Genomic DNA, 22733 nt, shown 5'->3' on the forward strand with positions numbered 1-22733 from the left:
GGGAGTGTCCGGCTGTCCTCACGATTCTCTCAGCTGGTTTAGACCAAACACAGTGAATCAAACTGTCTTTGACTAGAATTCAACACTCTAATAAATTACAGGGGGGCCTCTTTACTACCTCAGTACCCCACAGTCTGTCCTGCCTTCTCTCACAGTGCCATACACAAACTCTCTCAGACTCTCTTATAACTCTAAAGCCATTAAATGGAGTGTGAGCATTTGCAAGTGAAAATGACTTAATAAATAACTTGATAATATTAATGAGCCATGCTTTCTCCACAGAACATTATTTAAAATACATTCAAATATTTATGAATGTAATGAAAATTTGATTCATATATTTGAATTGTCATACTGATCTGTTTAATACTACATAATGTTTATTTTTTATAATGACTAATGAAAGTTGTTTCATAAAGCATGTTTGAAAGAAATTAGTGAAAAAAGAAGAAATCCTGAAAAAGTGTATCAGTTTCCACAAAAATATTAAGCAGCGCAACTGTTTTCAACATTGATCATTTGAAATATTGAAGTCCCACTGTTGTCAATTTTATCCCTTAAAACTAAGCTTTGATCACCAAAATGACATTTAAACAATTTATCCTGTGAAAATAATTTCTACATGCCTTAAAATAGCTTGAATGTAACTACACCCTTGCTTCATTTAGTATACACGGATCCATGAATATGCAATTTAGTATCCGCCTCTACTCAATCCCAAGAGCTTAGAATACCTGATCCACTGGGTCAACTTTACTGTAGTAAACGCTACACAATGGCGAGTGGAAATACTAGTTTAATTTAGCCATTTATGTTTGAACCAGAAACTGATTCAGAAGTGGAAGGGCAAATTATACATAATGATAATTGATATGATTAGACCCCCCCCTGCTTCACAGCATATTTAATGATATGCTAAGGCCAGCCTGCACTTTGAAGGGATTGGTTACAACATATTTGTGACGTAGAGAAGAGTGGCAATTTCAAGCCGCATCTTTGGTTCACTGCAGTTTTAAGGAGAAAATACTCAGCAATGGTGTTGACTGATGAATTTGCATATGGTTTGTCTTAAAGCATAATAAAAACACCACATAGACAATATATAAACAACATTAAAAACTTGATTTTCACCACAGGAGGTCTTTAAAATGATTTCTGAAGGATCATGTGATACTGAATGGCTGCTAAAAATTCAACTTTGCAATCAATATATTGATATTATATATATATATATATATATATATATATATATATATATATATATATATATATATATATATATATATATATATATATATATCAAATAAATGCTGCCTTGTTGAGAAAAATAAATAAATAAAAAATAATATATTATATATATATATATATATATATATATATATATATATATATATATATATATATATATATATATCTGAACCCAAACTTTTAAACAGTAGTGTATTTTTTTATTTTTCTGCTCATAAGTTAATTACTAGGTCTACTGACTGGACAAAATATCAGTGTGAATTTGAAATCAACTATGCCCACAGTTTCTCAGTTGAATGCAGTCCCTAAAACCTTGCCTTTGCATGAAGGATGATGCATGTTTTCTTTTCTTTTCTGCATGTAATTGTCCGTTTTTTACAGTAATATGCTCCTCATTCCTAACCTAGCTCATCTCTCCCTCTGTGTGGTTGTTTGCCATTACATTGTCCCTTGTCACCTCAAATCTAATACAAAATAATGGTTGTTTTGTCACTGTAAACTGTTGTCAATGTACCTACTAGTCTCTCTCTCGCTCTCTCTCTCTCTCAAAATATTGCAAACTCTTAAAAATAGCAGCGCAAAATGAAGCATGACTGGCTTAAATATGACATGCCAACCAGACGAGGACACAGCAGAGGTTTCCGAAATGAGGAAGAAAATGATGAACTGGTAATAACTGTTTATTTTACTGGACTCTAGACATAATGTATCATCAGTTCAGTTTAAATAAATTCAACAGGTGCTGCTTTTCTGTCTCTCTCACATTCATAAACACATACAAATTGTTGGCAGGGGCAATGTGTGGACAGATGCGGGGGACCCAGGGGGGTCATCTCCAGGTCAGGAAGCGCTCGGCTGTGGGGCGATGATGGACCCTGCGACTCGAGGTCACCAGGGGTCGCGCACATGGGCAGAGAGGAAATGCCAGCCAAGTGGCACTGTGTAGGACCACACACGTACAAATGTTCGGCTAGAAGGAGAGGTACCATGTTAAACACTCCTTACTGGAAGAGCTGGACAGAGAAGACATCCGCACTTCTTCAGCTGCTGGACACTTCTCAAGGAGCCTAACCACCAGAGAACACAACACACGCAAACCTTGGATTAGAGCTCATCTCCGGTCGGACTCCTACTGGGGACTACTTGTCAGTCCACTAATCCAGTCCTCACAGTTCCTTACAGCAGAACGGACATTTAGTGGATATTTTCTTCACATGGGACGAAGTCCACAGGACAAGGGCATGGCCAGTAAGGTTTGATTTGAGGTCTGAAAGCTGCATGTATAAACACTTGCAATGCTTTAAGAAGTTCTGGCAGCCTAACAGTCTCTCTCTTTGTCCCACATCCACCATTTCTGAATGAGAGAAAAGCTCTTACGTGTCTCTCTAACCATCATGAGCCTTCGTTTATGCTCATCAAAAATAGAAAAGTACAAAGAGGGAGAGATATAAAACAAGGAATCTAAAAGGGAAAGTACAGAGTGACAGAGATTTTATTAGGAATGGGAATCGTAAAGAATTTAACCATTTTAGTTACAATTCCTCTTAACAGTTTTGGTCCGAGTAAAGTTTCTTTTATTTTTGAGTTAAATTCAAAAGCGATCCAATCGTCAAATTATGAGATATTCAATGATAAAATCACAACAACAAAATAAAATACTTTACAAACGTAAAACAAATCTTGTAAAGGGTGTCATCTTTTTAATGGCTTTTTTTAGGCAGACTTAATGGAGTCCAATATTTGGCCTTAAATATTAAACAACAACAATACCAATCAAAAATGTCCCTTAATATTTATAAAATTCTACTGACAAACTTCATAATGTGTATCTTTAAGTACACAATGTCATATAAGGAACCAGTCAGTAATTAAACTGAGTCTCACTGTAAGTTATAAGCTGTGTGTGTTTGTTTCACTAAAAAAAATCCAATTCATTAGAGTGATTTGTTCAGGAATCAGACTACATGGTCACGTAGTATGTTTTTGATTCACTAAAAAGATCTGATTAATAAGAGTAATTTATTCTATAATCTGACTACATTGTTCAAGCTTTAGATTCAAGAGCGGTCTCGTGGTTCCTATGAACATGTAGTGCATGAAAATCTGTCAGTTTTATTTAAAGGGGCTATATGTAAAAAATAGGGTTGGGCGATGTCCCCTAAATCGGCAGTTGACGATGTTTACAGTAAAACATCGCGATGGACGATGAGGGTTAGGGTTAGGGTTAGGGTTAGTGTTTGTTTGGCCGTTTAGGCGTGCAACCAGAGACAAAGGCTGCTTGTCCGTGTTGCGCTCGGAGCGTGCGCACAGCATCCTGTCAGTATAATTCAGTTCTATTTCGCGACTTATCGCGCTTTTAATATTTCTTTTCAATATAAAGCACATCCTGCTCTTTTCTTTCGCTTTCATTCATATTTTGTTATAACCTTAAATAGAATCATCAACTGAAATCTGCGCGGAATATCAAAAATACGACACATTTATAGGACATAAATGGTCTCTGCGGCAAAAGTGTTAATTAACTTATTACGTATTAATTGCGAAACTAAATGTAACGAAACTAGACATTCCCTGACTTCCTAGGTTGTCTATGAAAGATTGGAAACCCAGGTGGTTATTGGCGGGAAAATAAAAAGGATGTGACGTTTACGGGTGCTCCCGAGAGCCTCTCTTCCATTCTATGACACATGAAATGAATGCTTATACAATGTTCAGGATAGTGTTGTCAAAAATATCGATATTTCGATAAATATCGATACTGAAATATCTGAACGATACCAATACTAATTTCCCGTAGTATCGATACTAGCCGAGCTGTCACTTTCACTTCTCTCCAAAGGCGCGTTGACAAACACCACACACGCACTCGTCTCATTCGCTCTGATTAAATAGCAAAAGTGAAGTAAATGGGGTCGATCACACCTGACGCGTTTTTTTGCAGTGAGAGGCGCCTGGTTTCAATTGGTTTCCAGCGAGCGTTCTACGCGCTGTTTATGCGCTGCTGCGCCTCGCGGGCCTTCCAGTTTAGTGCTGAAAGCTAGTTGCTTGAACGCCCGGAGAGTGCGATGATGGAGGATAAACTTGTGGTGCTCTCGCGGGTTACCAGGAGCTTAACGACTTCACAAACCGTAACTACCACAATGTTAACAGAAAGTAAATAAAGTTAATAAAAGGCTGATTTGACGTTTACTTGACTGACAGGACAGCTGTTTCAGTGGTTGCCTAGCAACATAATAAACGCAGCGCACTGCTCATTCTGTGTGATGGTAAGTGCAGCTGTGTGCCTCGCGTGTTCGAACCTGAAAAAATGCGTTAGGTGTGATCGGGGCCTAATACAGCAAAGCACCTGAAAGACCGACACCCGGATCTATATAAATAATTTCGAGAGGTTGGTAACTCTTCTCATTTTAACATTTCTGAAACATTAACCAAAATGGCCTTTGTTGTTATGAGTGTGTGTTGTCTCGTTTTTTCACCGTAATTATTAAATTTAATATAATCTGACTGAGGAATCTTAGACAAGTAAATATTTTACTTTTACATGGTCAAATGTAAATTAACTTGTGCTCTATTTCTATGTTATATATTTTTTTTAGTTGTGTACTTAGATTATCCCGACTGTTTCCAACAACTTTCAAACCAGGAGAAATTTGTAATTTAATTCGAGAAACGTCCCGTTTCTTTATTTTCGTTTTGTCGCCGTCAATGGCGTCATATCCACATTGTCCCTGGTTTCCGCTCGTACTGCCATGGCAACCAGAGCTATGAACCAGAGCCCTTTGATAGTAACCAAAGCGACTGATGGTAGTTCGCAATGTCTATTTGCACGCTGTTGTTGTTTCGTTCAAACATTATGGACCATGGCAAGCAGACTTTGGATACAAAAGGAGAACCTAAACGAGAATCAATATCAGCGCGGTGTTTTCGAGATGCCTAGAGCTCCCATAGACAGTATATAAACGAGAGCTCCACGTCCGAGACTTCGACCGCTTCTACATGTACTTTATTAAACAGGTGAGCACATTTACATAAAACTAATCAATGTTATATAGCTCAACATGATGAAATGTTAGAATATGATCTGTATGTTATTCAAATGTTTATCTAGCTTACTGCTGGTCTCATACAGACAAACTAACGTTAACACATACATTTCAACACATTCAAATGCAGTTTAGTGTGATAGTGTAATGTTAGACCAAGTGAAACAACGCTGCGTTACCTCACAAGTTTAATTTGTCTAATAAACTGACCTGTGACTGTGAGTAGTAATTCTGCACTCGCGTGTAATGTTAGTTCGGTAGAATGAAATGTCCATATTCCTTATATGATAGCTGATAGCTGTCTCTTAGCAATCCCGAACTGCTTCATATCACAGTCATGATAAAAGCATCGATGTATTCAGTCTAGGGCTGGGATAAACGATTATTTTTTAAACGATTTATCTAGCGATTATTTTTTCGATGCATCGATTAATCTAACGATTCATTTTTCCAGTCCGATTCGATTTCGATTCGATTCGATTATCTCCCCAATCCCCATTAATTGACTAATAGCAATTTATACATGTTAATTTACATATCTGAATGAAAAAAAACATGAATTCCTTAACATTGCAATATATGTTTATTGCTCTTAAAATTCCAAAATAAAAGACTATACAAGTGCATAGTAATGCATTCTTAGTCAGAGGTAGCATTCAATAAAACCTTTAGCTTAGCTTACTGAAACAAGCTTACTGAACACATAGGGCCTAGCTTACTGAAAAAAAGTTATTCTTTCAGATGAAAATAACAACAACTTGATGTCTAGCATTCAATAAAAAAATAAAAAGGTCACCCAAAATACTTGTTTAGAGCAATTGAAAGAATACAGTAACCAATGTAAACTTGGGGGGTTTAAGCTAATACAGAGAGTGCTTTTACAACAAAAAATAAATAAAAATTAACAGTGGGAGCCAGCAGCCTGTCATGGCGTCCTTCCTGAACCAACAGAATTGAACATTTATGTTGAAAACACATAGTCCTAGCTTACTGAAAAAAGTGCATATTTTAATTCTTCATTCACATAAAAATGACAACAACGTATAGTAATACACTCTGCCACTCACCTTTTTCAAAAAAAATAAATAAAAAAAAACTAATAAAAAAAAGTACTTAACTAGAATTTAATAAATGGAACATTATTGTAAAGTGTTACCGATTTGTTATACACCGATTCAGACGTCTCGTGAGTTCAGTGTTGGACAGATCAGTTGTTTTAACCATTCATTAAAGTGAATCGGTTCAAATGAGTCATTAGTTCGCGAATCGGACGTGTCATTAGTGGACGTGTAGCCTACGGCAAGCGTTGTGTGATTATCCCGGCAGTTAATTTTTTTACCACAATTCACACTCCGCGGTAATTCAAGAGAAAAAAAATCTCCGAATGCTCCACGTGAAACTTTGGTCTTCCGCCCTTTTTCTATCGTGTCTAATGATTTTGATTAATATGCACGAGGGAGAGAGAGAGCAAGACAGCGCTCGTGTTGTTTGAAGAAGGTGAGTGCGCGCGCGCGCGCGCGGCCGGGGCTCTCTCTCGTACTTATATGCGCCCTGTCGATCAAATAAGGCTTTGGCGGCCGCCAAAAAAAAATTCAATGCAGGAAAACCCCTGGATTGGTTATATACTGTTGGATAGAATGATGGCCATCGCGTATCAGCGCACATAAGGTACACACTGTGAAGTAATTTGCACACGTTTTTTAGAGAAATGAAAACAGGTCGACGAATCGACGCGCATATTTTGCGTCGACGTATTTTTTGCGTCGACGTCATCGATGACTTCGACGCGTTGTCCCAGCCCTAATTCAGTCATCCATAAACATTATTAGATCCATAGATTAGATCGGTCGGCTTGACGTTGACGACAAGATCCATAATTCTTAGCAAATGTTGCGTCATCAAACTACGCCTTTGTTATTGTAAATAGGTTAGCGACCCCTAGTGGCGAAAAATTCCATACTGTACCTTTAACTTTATTCAAAAAATTATTATTTAATTCTGCAATTTGCCTTCATTAGCGATTATCATCAATTTGATTACACAGATACTAATTAAACTAAACTGAGCTAGACAATGACATCTCTGAATTCAATAATGAAATGCCTTTAACTGAAAATTGAATGTTTAATCTTATTATTATGCATTACTGACACTCTATCCTCCAATTTGATACTGTTAAGTGCTTTGACACAATCTGTATTGTTAAAAGCACTATATAAATAAAGGTGACTTGACTTCATGTCGATCCAGTGTGTGATGCACGTTTGCGTTTAAATCTGTTCATCAAATAACGTTAATGTATTAACCAGCATTTATGCTTTTGAACCAGTGCACTACCTCAGGACATTTTTGTTCATGTAAAATATCCCTCATTGTCATGTTCTAGACTTGTTATATTTAGCTTTAAATAAATAAAAAATACCCCTTAATATTATGGCAGTTTTTTTCTCCGTGGTATCGAAAAAGGTATCAAATATCGATATTTTTCAAGGTATCGTATCGAAGTTAGAAATTCTAGTATCGTGACAACACTAGTTCAGGATATTGCCAAAAGAGCTATTCTGTACTGTAATGTCAGTGTATCATGCAAAGAAAAGTGATTAATTCGAACTATGGTCTCACATTGTCAGATATAGTCTATAGTCTCAAATATACTTCATAATAAAACTATCATAACAGTGTAATTTCAAGTTAAGTCACCTTTATTTATATAGCGCTTTATACAATACAGATTGTTTCAAAGCAGCTTTACAACAGGAAAATGATGCATCTTGGCTGTTGTTCAGCTGAAATCAGTTCAGTGTTGATTCAGTTCCGTTGTAAAGATAATCAATTATTAAAATAGTTCATTTCATCTATATAGCAGTTCTGAAAAAAAAGGGATGTCCTTGTCCAGCTCAGTTCAGTTTTCTTACAACAGCGTCAGAATAGTCAGATCAATAATATTGTTGAATATTAAGTGAATATTGAATATTATTAATTACTTCATCTGTCAATATGATGTTGGTGAATTGCAGAGCTTGTGCAAACATTTCCACATAGCTATGCTCAGATGCTTTCTTAACTGTTGCTTTCTCAGTGCTGTCATTTTTATTGTGTGTTTATTTTGTTTCTAAGAGGAAAGTGTGCAACACCTATTTACATATTCATCTAAACATCGCTCTAACTTCATTTAACCCAAAGCAAAAAGTGAAAAAAGGACTTCGCTGTGAGTATATCAGGCATTACGTTACGTGTGCAGGAGTGCGAGCACAAGCAGCAAGTTGCTGGCTGCAGTTCACTTAACAGCCACCGGTGTCACTAATAATAAGGGTTTCTGAATTCTCCAAATAGCCCCTTTAAAAAACAGTTCTGAATTGAAAAAAAAAAACTTGGTTGCCAAGCATAGATTTTTTGGTATTAAGTTCAATGTTTGAGACTAAAACTGGATACACAAAGTTGTTCTTGAAAAAACGAAAATTAAGTCACAGACATTCATGAGGCTTCACCAGTAACGGCTGAGAAAGTCTTCGCCAGAACGCTGAACACAGAGGGCCCTCTTTTCCTCCAGAGCTCTTCTCATGACCTGTGTGTGTGTGTGTGTGTGTGTGTGTGTGTGTGTGTGTGTGTGTGTGTGTGTGTGTGTGTGTGTGTGTGTGTGTGTGTGTGTGTGTGTGTGTGTGTGTGTGTGTGTGTGTGTGTGTGTGTGTAGGTATGACTGAAGGCTGCCTGTGCTCATGTGCATATAAAACAACCTTTATCCTGAACCATCCCAATTCACCACATAACATCAGTTAGAGCTGTAAATCATTTGTGCAGCACTGAGGCATACAAACCATCTTCAGATAAAACATTGCATCTCAAAGGTTCAGCTAATCCATAGTTTTCACCCTAGTAATTTTATCTGACAGATTCAAGAAAAGTGTGTGCCTGCTCAAAAAATTTAAATCAAAAGAAGAGCAATGACAAACTTTCATCCTCTAATTCACTCTCGAACACCATTAAAAGTGCATTACCCAACCAGGAATTTTCTGTCATGTACCCTCTGACTGCACAGAAACGGTTTTGTCTTCAGACGTGAATGTGAAAAAACAAGATCACTAATCGCTCTATACATTCAGTCAGGGAAAGGTGTGGAAAAATGGTGCTGCCGGTTCCATCTGACTGAGCTTGTAGACGTGCAACCCTTCTCACAGCCTTTAAGATGGAAAAGAACATGGCGTCTCTGTTTTGTTAATGGGACACAAAGGCACATTCCAGCTCCTCAATGCTGAAGGGCTTTACTGAGGCTGAGGCAAGAGTTTGCTAATGGCGTGTGGACAGACGGTTAAGGGGGGATATCCCCACTGCACTAAGCCAGCGCACACACACATATACACAAGAGAAATTCTTTTTTGCCACCAAAAAAGAGGCAAGGTAAATTGAAAAGTAGCATGGGTCAAAAATAAAGGAGTCACGCGCTTGACTATGAAGGACATACAAATGAATAGTAACAAAAAAGTTTTTTTTAAACTTACTGGAAAAGAACAAGATAAGTAAAGAAAGAAGTGAGTAGCAAGGGTCTCTTCATGGGGATAAAGTGAATAACAAAAGTAAAACAATTAAACAACTAGGTAAGAAATTTGAAATTATTACAAGAAAAAAAAAAACATCTAAAATACTTTTTCAAATATATGAGTTAAGCATAAACCCCACCCTCACCCCCACCCCCAGCCCCAACTAAGAAAGCACTTATCAATACAACAAAACAGATTTTTTTTTTTACTGGGTGCTTGTTAAAACACTATCAAGGCCAAAGTGCACTGTAATATGCTATGAACCACCTGCATCGGGAGTTAAATAAGTATATAGTTACATCTGTCCATACAGCTCAGTCAAGGTCAAAGTTTCCCTGGTGTGGAGCGATACTACAGTGCATATTTGTTTCTTAAGCCAGTGCTAAGTCTCTCACTCGCCCTGCTACGATACTCCACCTAAACAGAGTATGATTAACCTGGAGTATTGCGCAACAACCTGTTGAAGTAAGCAAACTATATTAACCCCACTGAGGGCTGCTATCTAGACTAGAGAATAATGATCAACCAGACTGTGCCCACTCTCTCTCACACTTTTACACTTGTTTCCCTCCCTTTTTTTTTCTCTGACCCTCCGAATCCAGATATCCTCCAACATATTTTTCTTTGTCACTTTACCAGTTTTCAACTTCAACTCCCTCCCTCTATTGTCCTTTCTCTCACTAATTCTCCAGTTCTGTTCTTCTCTGCAGGGAGAGACAGTGTGGCGACAGCTGAAGGCAACCCAGAGTACGGGCAGAGAAAACAGCCCAACTATTATCAATTACATAAATAAATACCAGAAATGCAGTAAAGCGTGCAGCAGGCCGACGCAGCCGGATGCAGCAATACGGCTGGAGCGGTGGCAGCGCATTTCACAACTTATGACTATTACCACACAGACTGACTGACAGATGTCCCATCATCTGCTCATCATCACTCGTGGATTGATCAGAAATGTGCATTTTATCAAAAATTGGACCACAATAAAACACAAACTGTTTAAATATAGACACCTTTCATCACTAACATAGTTTCCAGATTAACCAGTAGGCCTATGTTACAAATAAGAGAAAATACGGTCACACATTAATTTTATAGTCTTCAAAATCATTAAGTTGAAGTAGCAACAGATCTTTTATTCCCTACTGTGACTTACACATAAGTGTAACAGATTGTTGAAAAATATAGGACAGAGACCAGGTTCTATCCATCAGTTGTTAATTGGATGTTGAGATGTGGTTGTTGCACTCAAACATGAAGGTGAGCTTGCACACGATTGTGGAGGGATTTAAGTAGACTAAATATTAGAAGTCCGGTATACGTCAGTTTTTTGGGGTTTTTTTACATTTTGAAAGTGAATGGATGAATGGTTCACAATAAGATCTATAACATGCACTTACAAAATAGATAGGGAGAATTTTCATTACATGCTGAATTAAAAATAAATAAAATGATATATATATATATATATATATATATATATATATATATATATATATATATATATATATATATATAGAGAGAGAGAGAGAGAGAGAGAGAGAGAGAGATTAATTCAGAATAATTGGGACATTTTGAGACATTATTCATCTAAATGGCAAAAAAAAATCCCAATTTAGCTTACCTGAATTCCCCCTAGTCCAACAATATAATGTGGCTTGCTGGTGAATTGGTCAAGAAACATTTAACAAAATGCTGTTGGTTATAATGATGACACTGCCTAACAAAATGTGTCACATATAAAAATATATATATATATATAAAAAACCCAATCGGGAGTATTATTATCCTGCTGATGCCTACACATGCATCCCTCCTATTTCCATATAATTCACTGACATCTAAGAGGACAACTGCCGCAGCTAGTGTTAACTCTGTGGCTTTATTTCTGGCTTTATCGCTTCTCCAGACTGGACTTAGCTTGGCGTTGAGTTACACGCTGCAGCTTGGCACAGATATTTCGAGAGCCCGGTCAAGCTGTTTTCAAAATGTATGGGCTCCAAGAGAGAGCTGCAGAGTAAACACTCACCTCCAGACTTGCTTCTAAACAATTTGGCAGAAAAGTAACACACAACAGAGTAAAGGCACTAAAAATGCCGGTAAAGTCTAATGAGGTGAGGGACATGATTCGCACGTGCCACAGACACTGGGCTCTGGCTCAGCCCAGCAATAAACCAGCCTTTCTGTATTAACAGACGGAAAAAAGTTCTCAAAGTCAACCGGTAAGACATCAAACTATGCACGGTTGATGCAAATGCTTGTTGATACCCAAAGGAGTCAGCATCAAGAATTAAGGCCCATTAACACCAAGGACAATAACTATAAAGTTTTAATAATCATTCTAATTCTATGAGAATAAGGCCACACGATATTGCTGGAATCATTTTTAGAACAATTTTTTTTTTCCAGCTGATGAACAATAAAAACATTGAAAGACAATCAGAATCCAACCGACTTTAAGGAGCTTGAGCATTTAAAACGACATAATAAAGACAGCATAACTCCATGCTCTCGCTTATAATAAAAAAGAATGCTATCGTGCATTGGCGTGGATGCTAATTTAGTTGTTATAGCCTAGTTCTTTATAGTTTTAGTTCTTATTGTGAACGGGCCTTTAGTCAGTAATGGTAAAGCTTACTGTTTGACAGTATACTTACACATACTTAAATAACTTGTGTCTTTTAATGTGGGAGGGCTCCTGGATTATCAGTGATTCAAAGTTCAATTCAAAAATGAAGAAAATGTAACCTAAAAAAAATTCAGAAAGATATAATACTAGTGTCCGTGCGTTGTGCACTGCAAAAAATAAAAACAAAATCAGCAGTAGACTGCCGAGAAAGACATTTGTGGAAAGCCCTATTTATAGAAAAGCACCTCAACTCACCTCAATATATAAATAACTGGCTCAAAATCTACCTTTTTTATGCAGCATGGGTTTAAAAGCAGGCTGGTATGGTTTTAAAGGCTGGCTGCATTCAATAATAGATGAGCAGCCCTCTCTTTATTAACCGCATGGGTCATTTAGTCCGTTACACTCACACAAAGTAGCCTACCCAAAAGCGGCCCAAGATGGACTTTGAGCTACAAAACAATCTCACCTATGAATTTCTGAATAAATTTAGCTAATATTTGTACTGTAATAATAATTACTTACTGCCAGTCATGTCCATCAAAACTACTTAATTTGGATTTTTCACCTTTAATCTTGAACATTTTGTACTGCAGCTTAGTGCTATGCTGTGAATAAAAGTGAGTGGATAAGGTGTGTTTCTGAGTCACAAAAGAGTTTATCATGGATTGAAACTACATGATCAATGATCTTATTAACTTGAAGACTGAAAACAATTTTAGACTTGTTTTAGGCAGACAAATTATGGTTAGTTTACGTAAATGCATGAACTAGATATGCGTCATTATTTTGCGGGATTGCTACATGCTATTATTGGTATTTCTACAGTAAATCGTAAAAAAAATACAAAAAAAACATGTAACGTTTAATAAGGACTTTTTAGATATGGGAGCCAAATCTAGAAAAACTGTTTTCTACATTCAGTATGCACTTGTTCCCAGCATGAACTTGATTGTTAAACGTTATTGTATTAACTTACAGGTAATATGTGAAAGCGCTGAGGCCGGTGGGAACAGTGGTCAGTGCTCGTCCAGAACAGTCCGCTCCTCCGTCCTCATCGCAGCGGCACAGCGGAGAGCATGTGGCCGGAGTGGATTGTCCCTCTCCCGCAGTGGCTGACTGCCCCCCTATCCACAAGCCCAACACAAGCATTCGGACTGCCAGCAATGCCATTTTTCTCTTCATTTTGACCCAAAAGACCCTCGAAGGCAAATGCGTTGTTTGTTTCGCCAGCAAACGGAGGTAGTGATAGTTCCTTCAACATAAGAACAAGTACAATATCAAGCTCTCAGAAGTCTTTAGGTTGAATTTGCTTGGTTTAATCAGATTTAGGCATGATGTGGGCGATTTAACGGACTAAAATTAAGCTACAGCATGTCTTATTGTTTGTGAGTGCCCAAAAGAAACGTTATGCTATCTGCTTTTCTTTCAGCCATGATCGGTGTAAATAAGTCCTCTTACCTAATGCCCGCGAACGATAAGCAGATCGGGCCAGTCAACGGTCATTCTGCGAGGAGTCTCGAGCTTCACGCCACCAAAAACACAAAATAAACACCTTTAGCTTAGATTCCCGGGTCTAAACAAACGGGGCTCCAGATTGGCGTGATTCGCTAAGCGTCAGCTTCCAGGAAAACACTCACAAAACCGCGACAAACACAGCGGTTACAACAGCATTTTCACTCGCTCCCTCTCTCTGATTTGTTTCCTGTAGAAAACACGGTCAGCTCTCAATCTAGCCTCACGTTTCCCCCTCTACTGGCGCGCGCGCGCGCGCTCTCTCTCTCTCTCTCTCTCTCTCTCTCTCTCTCTCTCTCTCTCTCTCTCTCTCTCTCTGCAGGACAGCCAGTGAGGTGCTGAATATGTTAATACAAACCTACATATTAATGATTTCTCGACGTCAGTTGTATAGTGTGAAGCCGAAAGTAGCCAACTTGTGACTGTGAAATATTCAAAAGCCTTATTTACATAATCAAGAAATGGGTTTAATAATAAACCCATTAATTGGGGCGTAGTTAAAACTACACAAATGTGGTGTTTACTATTCACACCAAAATTTGGATTCACATTGCAAAATCGCATATGAAAAATATTGGTATACCTAGGCCTACACACTGGACATATAATTAGCCTTGCTGTTGTCCTCTGTGATCAATAAAACAACTCTTATCATTTTCTAAATAAAACCTTAACAATTAAAAGCATTTTATTCACTTTTAGAATTACAGAACAGCTATGGGAAAAATAGCCTATTTGAGGTCATTCAAAAGAGATTAGAGATAAACTAATCCAAATTCATTAAAGAGAATCCACTGCGACACAGCTCAAGAACAGCTGAGAACAAAGTACATTTATGCATTAAAAAGGGTCCTATTATGCTCTTCCTCTTTTTCAACTTTACCAATTGTGTAATGTTGCTGTTTGAGTAAAAAATAAAATAAAATAAAAAAATCTGCAAGGTTACAAAGCTCAAAGTCCACTCCAAAGGGAGATATTTTATTTAACAGAATCCCCTTTTCAAGAACTACAACAAACAGCTCGTTTGGACTACAACCCATTTTTCCCCTGGTCTTATGAAGTCACAGTGTTACTCATTTAAATAACCTGTACCCACAGAATAGCTACACCAAAAAAGGGAGTGAGGCCTGGTTGAGCTGTGCTAGAGAAGATGAAGAATGTTGCTGCTATCTCGAAGAGATGCTGTTTTTCCACCCCGTTTCAAAACCCCTTTGTTTGCCCTTCTTAGGTGGACAAAATTAGAGTGGTTAAAATTTTACTTATTTTCTGTATGATCCTCTTGTTCGTTAACATTGTCAGGGTCTGAATCGGGCTCGAACTGATTTGAAATTTACGCCATCCTTAAAATTTGAGCAGAACTCACTGTTATGGAGGGGCGGAACTTTTCTCGAACACATGCTACGCGGTGCCCAAAAAAAGCCATTTCTTAAAAAGAGACAGACAGCCAGAATTCAAAGTCAAGTCAAGTCAAGTCATCTTCATTTATATACCGCTTTTAACAATGTAGATTGTTCCAAAGCAGCTTTACGTGATAATAGGAAATTAAAGTTACAGATATTGTTTTGGCTTTATAGCAGCTCAAGAATAAAGTTATTGTCCAGCTAAATTTATTTTTGATTGATTCACTTCCGTCGCAACGATCATTAGTTATTAACTTAGGGGCCGCTAACACAACACAGTTTTAACAGAAAACTCTTTAAGTTCTCTCTACACAAACTTTAAAAATGCGAACCTGTGAGAACGCTGATGGCATGCACATGCGTATTACAAGTTCGGTCTATAGGTATGTGCTTTTAAATATATATGTGCGCAGGCGTGTAGTCCTTGTCTACAAACCAACCCTCAACAAACTACTTGTCTGGCCTTAAAATGTATAATACATAATTTTTATCGCTTCCGCGTAGCCACGTGAACCGGAATTATCCCGATAACGCTTTATATGTAGAGAGGTAAAGGGAGGGGAGGGAGGCCTTCACAGGGGAGAGACTAGTTGACACTTCAGGACTGCGTTGTTGTCACGTCCAGGCGCAGGTCCTTCATCAGATCTGGATACGGCATGGATCCGGCGGACTGCGGTAAACCTCGGGATAAACAGAGAGACTAATATTAGCGTAGATGCCATTCTTTTTCTGATGTAACGAGTACATCAGGATTTATGGGGAGTGTTCCCGGTTCCGTCTGATCTAATCGGTGCAGCCTAACATCAAATTAGAAGTCTATAAAGTCTTATGTCTAAAACCTCTTCAAACAGAAACGAGTTCAAAACCTGCTCCAGACTTTTCAATTCTGCACATATTTTATAAATATTATATCAATTATCAAGATGATTGGTGAGTAACACTTTTATCCAAACCAATGAGGAAAATCACACACACCCACAAAGCAGTAAATTACTGTACAAAAACTAGAGCGTACGTTTATATGAAAAAAGAAAGGGAAAAAAGAGAAAGATAAAGACATTAAAAATAAATGATTTGCTTCGAAAGAGCTTTAAAACATCACATGGAATAGATGTGGAATCTTTAATTAAGTGAAACGAGAAGTGTCTAAATACTTTTGCAGGGTATTGCATGTTTAAAGCATTATTTGCAGATATTTAAAGTGATATTTTTCCTTTTGGACTCTCCAAAGTTTAGAATTAATTCATATTTGAAAAGGCCAAGAGAGTACGATATATACTCTAGCAATTCTTGCTGCATATTAGCACAAACTGTCTGTGATAACTGGGAGAATCCCTCTCTTAGTCTGCCAATGCTCCTGTTTTTCTCAGCTTTATAAGCCATAATAAAGTTTTCATAAATGTCTGCACAGCTACAGATTGCTGCACCACCCATGGGATTACATGGCACTGACTCATAAACTAAGAGGGTAAAAGGAGAAAGACAGAGAGAAAAAAAATAGCTTAATGTTTTGGCCAGAGTACGTGTGCTTTGTAAGTTCTTCCATGTTACCTCCTCGATACAAGCTCTACTCCACTGACGTCAGGTTTATCTGAAATCATTAAAGCTTGCTTTTATAGGCATATATTTGTCCAGACTGTAGCTCTTTATCTTATCTGCCAAATGCTACGCCTCGCACCATTATCATTCTATTGCATTTGACTATGTTATTTTGCAGTGTTTTATCACAATTTCTGTTATGCCTAGATGCCTACAGGGACAAATTTTTCCATGGAGTTGCATTTAACCTTGCATTGACCAAACGTAAACAGAAAAAACAGAAAATGGTCTCAAGTGAACTGGCACTCCTTTTTAGGATAAAAATATATCTTCCCATACTGTTAACATTGTCAAACTTATGAAGGTGCCCTGGGAAATAAATGTTTTGTTTTTAGTATATTGTTTTGATGTTCATCTGATTTAGTCACTAATAGAGGTATGCTTTGGGTATGTGAGTAAGATCTGTTGATTCATATGCTCTGTGTGTCAGCAGCCACCATCAAGTTTGCATGTTTGGGAAACAGAACATCATCAGAGCTCATCCAGCTCCTGTGTCAAAATCTGTCATCACTTTCTTTAATTGATTGTGTGAGTATAGAAATATGACATACATAGAGTAACTGATGACCTGGAGGTTACACAAGATCAATTCATAGAGGCAGGAATATTGTCATTTTGACACTGGGGTTCAATCTGATTGTCGATATGTGCAGATGCAGCGGCCTCAGTTCCCAAGGGCAGGATGGGCCCACGAGGCAAAAAGTTTTCATGCAAATGCAATTTGCATTAGCAATAGTGGCAAGGGACCAGTGAAAAGGCACTTGTGCAACTTGTTGTGATAGATGGCCCAAAGAGGAAATGACATGGGTGAGAACACATTTGAATGCCACATATCAAGATCCCACGGCAAATAGACAGTGACTATCAAAACAGGGTTATCAAAGTTGTGAAATGGGGAGAGGGAGATATAGACACAAAATACAATAAGTTCAACTATTGTTATATCTACCTTAATTGATTAGACCTGATTTATAAAGATGAACACAGATAAAATGCTTTTCGTCAAATAATTTTTGTCAAACTTTTCAGAGCTTGAAGATTTTCTTTTTAAGTTATCAAAAAGTACATTAAAGTTGGCATGAAACTAATGTTTTGCCTTGACAACTCTCTGAGAGATTGGAATGGTAATGTATGTGGGAAATGTATTTGGTCTTGGCGGAACAGATCAGCTCGGCTGCTGCTGCTGATAATGATTATTGCTGCTGCTGAAGAGCAAATAAGACCTGCTACTGCCAATACATTCACAAACATGCTGCTGTGAGCATGTAAGACATGCTGCTGCTGCTCCACATATAAAATAGATGAAATACCCCCATAGCAGATCTATACAGGTGGAGCTGGGGAAGATGGAGGGTTTCTGAAAGCGCGCTGCATACTGCTAACAGCAAACAATGGCAAGTATTTTAATGTTGAGCAGCAGCTCATTGGCCATTGATGTCACAGCGACCAATCAGCTGCACTATGTAGATAACAATGTGATCGCAAATTGAGTTAAGGACCTATCAGCCTGCACCATCTAGAGCAGGGATGGGCAACTTCGGTCCTGGAGGGCCACTGTCCCAGAGCCATAGAGAGAGAGAGTTGCGACACTCTTTGATGTCGCCGCTATGGCTGTCACGTGGTTCATGTAAGCCCCAATAGTTCCAAAACGTACGCTGGCTGTCATGTTCTTCTATGGGACAGACAGCAGCGATTGCATTATTGAACGGTAAATATAAAATAAAACACACACCCAAGTACTTTTTCAGCTGTTATTGCATTATTGCATTTTGTTAATGTCAGTTTTGCATTTGGAGATAAGTTTTAAGCTATATTTTTGGAGGGAAAAGCTAGTGTTCATGTTCGCATGGGTAGTAGCACTGGCTTTAGCGGCTCTAACTTAACTTTTCCATATCATTCATCTGATGATGGACGTCTCATGATATTTATTTTAGCACAACTGGGCTGTATTAGGCTATTGATTCCCGTGATTTTGCTTATAAATTTTGATTCAGCCATTAGCCTACCTTCGTGATCACGCAAAGAGGTCTGCCGTGGCGGTCCGTTCAGAATTCGCTTAGAAGCTAGCTCACTTCTTCTGATGAAAGTGGCCACCCCCAGGACCACAACGTGAAACATGATCATGTTAAGACTAAGAATATTATTTTAAGATTAAGGCCATACACATTATCAAAACTATAACAGATTAAAAACGAATTTAAGCATGGCTGATACAAATGAAGGTTTTCAAATAAAATATTTTTTATTAAACAATGACAGACAACAAAAATGTGTGCTTGTGTGTGTGAACAAGAAAAACAAAAACCAGGGGCAGGTGATCCATGAAACAGACAGGACTGGTGATGGCCATAACAATCCTAAAGGTCCAGCATTGTTCTCACAAGCCGCTTCACTCAAGACAATAATAACATAATGAAAAGTTAGTATATCCCAAAAAATTTAATTAAATAAAAGTTGCTATAAAGGTGGTAGCGATTCATTACCGAACTCTTAGCTGACGAAGTCGCGCTAGCTAACTAACGTTAGCTAGCAGGCAGGCAGTGCTTGAAAATTGGTTGAACCAACATAAAATATAAATAATTACGCTGTGCATGTACAAATGAAGACCAGTATAAGCATCGCAAAGGGCCTCTGATACAATATAGACAGTTGACAATTCAAAAGAGGTCGATATTTCGGCAACTTAACTCTGGAACAACTCGACGCGCAGCAATGTAAGTGAATGGTGTCCAACGCCCAAATGACAGTGTTTGGAACTATTCCGATCTTCATATCCCGGAAGTAGGCGGTTAAAAGCGCCGCCATTATTTACAACGGAGGTCTATGGGAGTGTCGCAACTCTCTCTCTCTATGGCTCTGCACTGTCCTACAGAGTTTAGCTTCAACCCTAATCAAACACACCTGAACAAGCTAATCAAGGTCCTCAGGATTACTAGAAAATTACAGGCAGGTGATTTTTTCAGGGTTGGAGCTAAACTCTGTAGGACAGTGGCCCACCAGGACCGAAGATGCCCATCCCTGATCTAGAGTTTCATGACAGAATTTATATTTGTGATGGTCTTCTCTTCCCTATGTGGCATATATCACCCTGCGTCGTAATGTCCATACTATCCATCCTAAACAGTAGGCTATGTGAGATTAAAATAAGTGTGTCCCAAAGCATAGTGTGTTAAAAAGAGTATGCCAGAAGTCCCCGGATGGTCTACAATTTCTGGTGGATTTACGAAGTGTGGATCCGTGCACACTCTAACAGCTAATATTGCCCACAACCCATTGCGCTTTGGAGGAGGAACTACAAACATGAGTAAAAAGTGTTAAAAAAAACTACAAAACATGGCGGATAAACGCGTCCAATGGTGAGAGGTTTAGATAAAGGTTTGAGTGACTAATCAAAGTTTAACCTGATAAAAAAAAATATATTTATGTAATGTTATCCGTGTTATATTTCATCTGCAATAGCAATGTGGACGTTTATAAAGATCCGTTTGGCCATTAACTTTTAAATGCATCATTATGCATTAAAGGTGCTCTAAGCGATGTTGGGTGACGTCACTTCTTGTTGACGTTCAAAGTATTGTCAAACAAAACGGAGGCTAGCTAGACCCTCCCTCCTCCTCATCCCATCCACCCACCCCCTTCCCTTCCGTGCTTCCTGAAACAGTGATGAACCATTTAGAGAAACCAAACTAGATTTACCCACCTGTCCAGCAAAAAGAGAGCCACCTGAATTTCGAATTGGAACTCGGCACTTTTTGAACGCTTTTCCGATTTTAAATTAGGGACTTTGCACGCGTTCCTTCTCCTTTTCCCTATTCTTTGTTATTTGTTCATCGGAACGTCGTGTGTCGGCCATATCAAAATTCTCAAGAATATAACGTTTTCAACGTTAGTCGTTGTCGTTGTCTAGGACATCTCTCCTCTAGCTAACTTCCCTCTTCATGCTTCTCTCTCCTCCACTCCCCACACTCCCCTTCATGTGCACGGGCACTAACCCCCCAACCCCCACCCCACCCCCAAATCATTCTTATCGGTTATTGGCTGGAAAACGGTTTGTTATGTTTCGTGGTCCAGGCTGGGCCAGTTTGTTTTTCTTGCCGTTTTTACAGTGTGTTCAGGGGACAGGCAGCTAGCGAATAGTGAGGAGATGTTTGCTGTATGTGACAAAAAATGTTTTGGCCGAAAAAACGTGTGACATCGCTTAGAGCACCTTTAATATGAGGAGAGTCTCGGCATGAAAGACCCACGACTGCAGATCAACGTGCTACTGCATTTCTCTCCGATACGGTAGGAAATGAAATGAAATTTTAACTGTGACAAGATGATTGACAGGCCAGTTTACTGTGATAAGATGCGACAGAGAGCAACCGTTAAAGACGCAATTGTATGTTATAGTATGTCTCAAAGCTTGTCTACTTTTTGCTACACACTCAAAAGTACTTTTTCTTCACAAAAAGAGTAGCTACATACTTTTAGGGCATAGTATAATTGTACAAGTAGGTGAATTGAGACGCAGCATCAGAGTGAAACGGCTTCTCGATCAAGAAAAAATGTAGGGGCAGGACCTAATTTGGTCCATAGGGAATTGATTGAAAGGTGACAGGTTGTCCCGCCCTCACGCCAGTAAACACATCATCAGAGAAGAAAAGAGATGTCATTGCAAGAGGGAGGGGAAGTTTTAATTAAAGATGATGAAGGTACGTGAATTTAAAAAAGTTTTTTTTTATTATTAAATTCCAAAAATAAACCCTACAGTCGTTCTCTGGAGTTAAAGATGGTAACATCAATAATTACCAAAGATCAGGCTATGCACAAAAAAACAAAGGCAGTATGTGGAATTATAAAACACCAATGCCTACGAGGTATGTTGTTATGGGAAGAAGGAGGTGGGAACCGGTGAGCATTCACAAACTTTAATCCAAAATAAACAAACACAAAACGAAAGTTAAGGTGGCAGCCCCTCACGGACGACTGCCACACACACACACACACACACACACACACACACACACACACACACACACACACACACACACACACACACACAAAACATAACATAAAGTCTAGTCCTGGTCCTCTCTCATCTTTCACTGTCGTTGCTCCTACTTTTTTATGCTTCCGATTTTTTATGACAAATCAAATTCCCTCCAAATTGTACAACCTCTAATAGCTCAAAGTCTACTCCTGACTATTATTAAATTCTGTAAAAGATTTTATTAATGAATACTATATTACATAAATATAACAAATATAACAAAAAATACATGAATATTAGGCTAAATAAATTTTAAAGATGATTGATGCATGAGTAAACAAGAATTTCAACATTTACATTTGTTAATTTAGCAGACACGCTATCAAATGCAAATTAGGTCCTACAAATGAGGAAAATCACACATTCACAACACATCCACGAAGCAATAGCCTATCACAATACATTTTAGGAGCAAACCAGAGAACAAAAACTAGAGCATAAGTGTAGATATCTCAAGATAGCTCTGAACATACAATTTCATGACTTGTAGAAAACAAAAGTAAGTAGCCCAATCAAATCTTTATCAAAGTTTTGACAATAATTTTACATTTAATATTGATAAGATATGGAATTGCCCTGACATGGTTTGCAAAAGTTATTGTAGAATGGACCATATTCATAATACGGGCTGGCTTAAAAGTAACGCTTGGATTTCAGTGACCATACTGTCTCAAAGAGAAAACGCGAGATCAGGTTATAAAGCGATCATTTACTGCCATCTGCTGGCTAAAT

General features: G+C 38.1%; 1 protein-coding gene and 1 long non-coding RNA gene across 3 annotated transcripts in view; one reads left to right on the forward strand and one right to left on the reverse strand.

The window, feature by feature from the left end:
* Nucleotides 1–14221, reverse strand: part of lgr4 (leucine-rich repeat containing G protein-coupled receptor 4) — a 72855-nt gene extending 58634 nt beyond the window's left edge. Inside the window, exons 1-2 of the mRNA XM_082162590.1 lie at nucleotides 13917–14221; nucleotides 13435–13710 (exon numbers count right to left, since the gene is read on the reverse strand). Coding sequence (XP_082018716.1) covers nucleotides 13435–13640 — 206 coding nt within the window. The 5' untranslated portion in view covers nucleotides 13641–13710; nucleotides 13917–14221. The remainder of the gene's footprint in view (nucleotides 1–13434; nucleotides 13711–13916) is intronic.
* Nucleotides 7832–13310, forward strand: LOC309493470. 2 transcript variants are annotated; one of them, XR_014203948.1, is made up of 2 exons: nucleotides 7832–8898; nucleotides 8983–13310. It is a non-coding gene; the product is annotated as an uncharacterized lncRNA (long non-coding RNA). The 2 variants fall into 2 exon arrangements; XR_014203949.1 differs by having other exon boundaries at nucleotides 7832–8890.
* Nucleotides 14222–22733: the final 8512 nt, after the last annotated feature.

The sequence above is a fragment of the Leuciscus leuciscus genome, assembly GCF_965113295.1.
Source record: "Leuciscus leuciscus genome assembly, chromosome: 2".
NCBI lineage: Eukaryota > Metazoa > Chordata > Actinopteri > Cypriniformes > Leuciscidae > Leuciscus > Leuciscus leuciscus.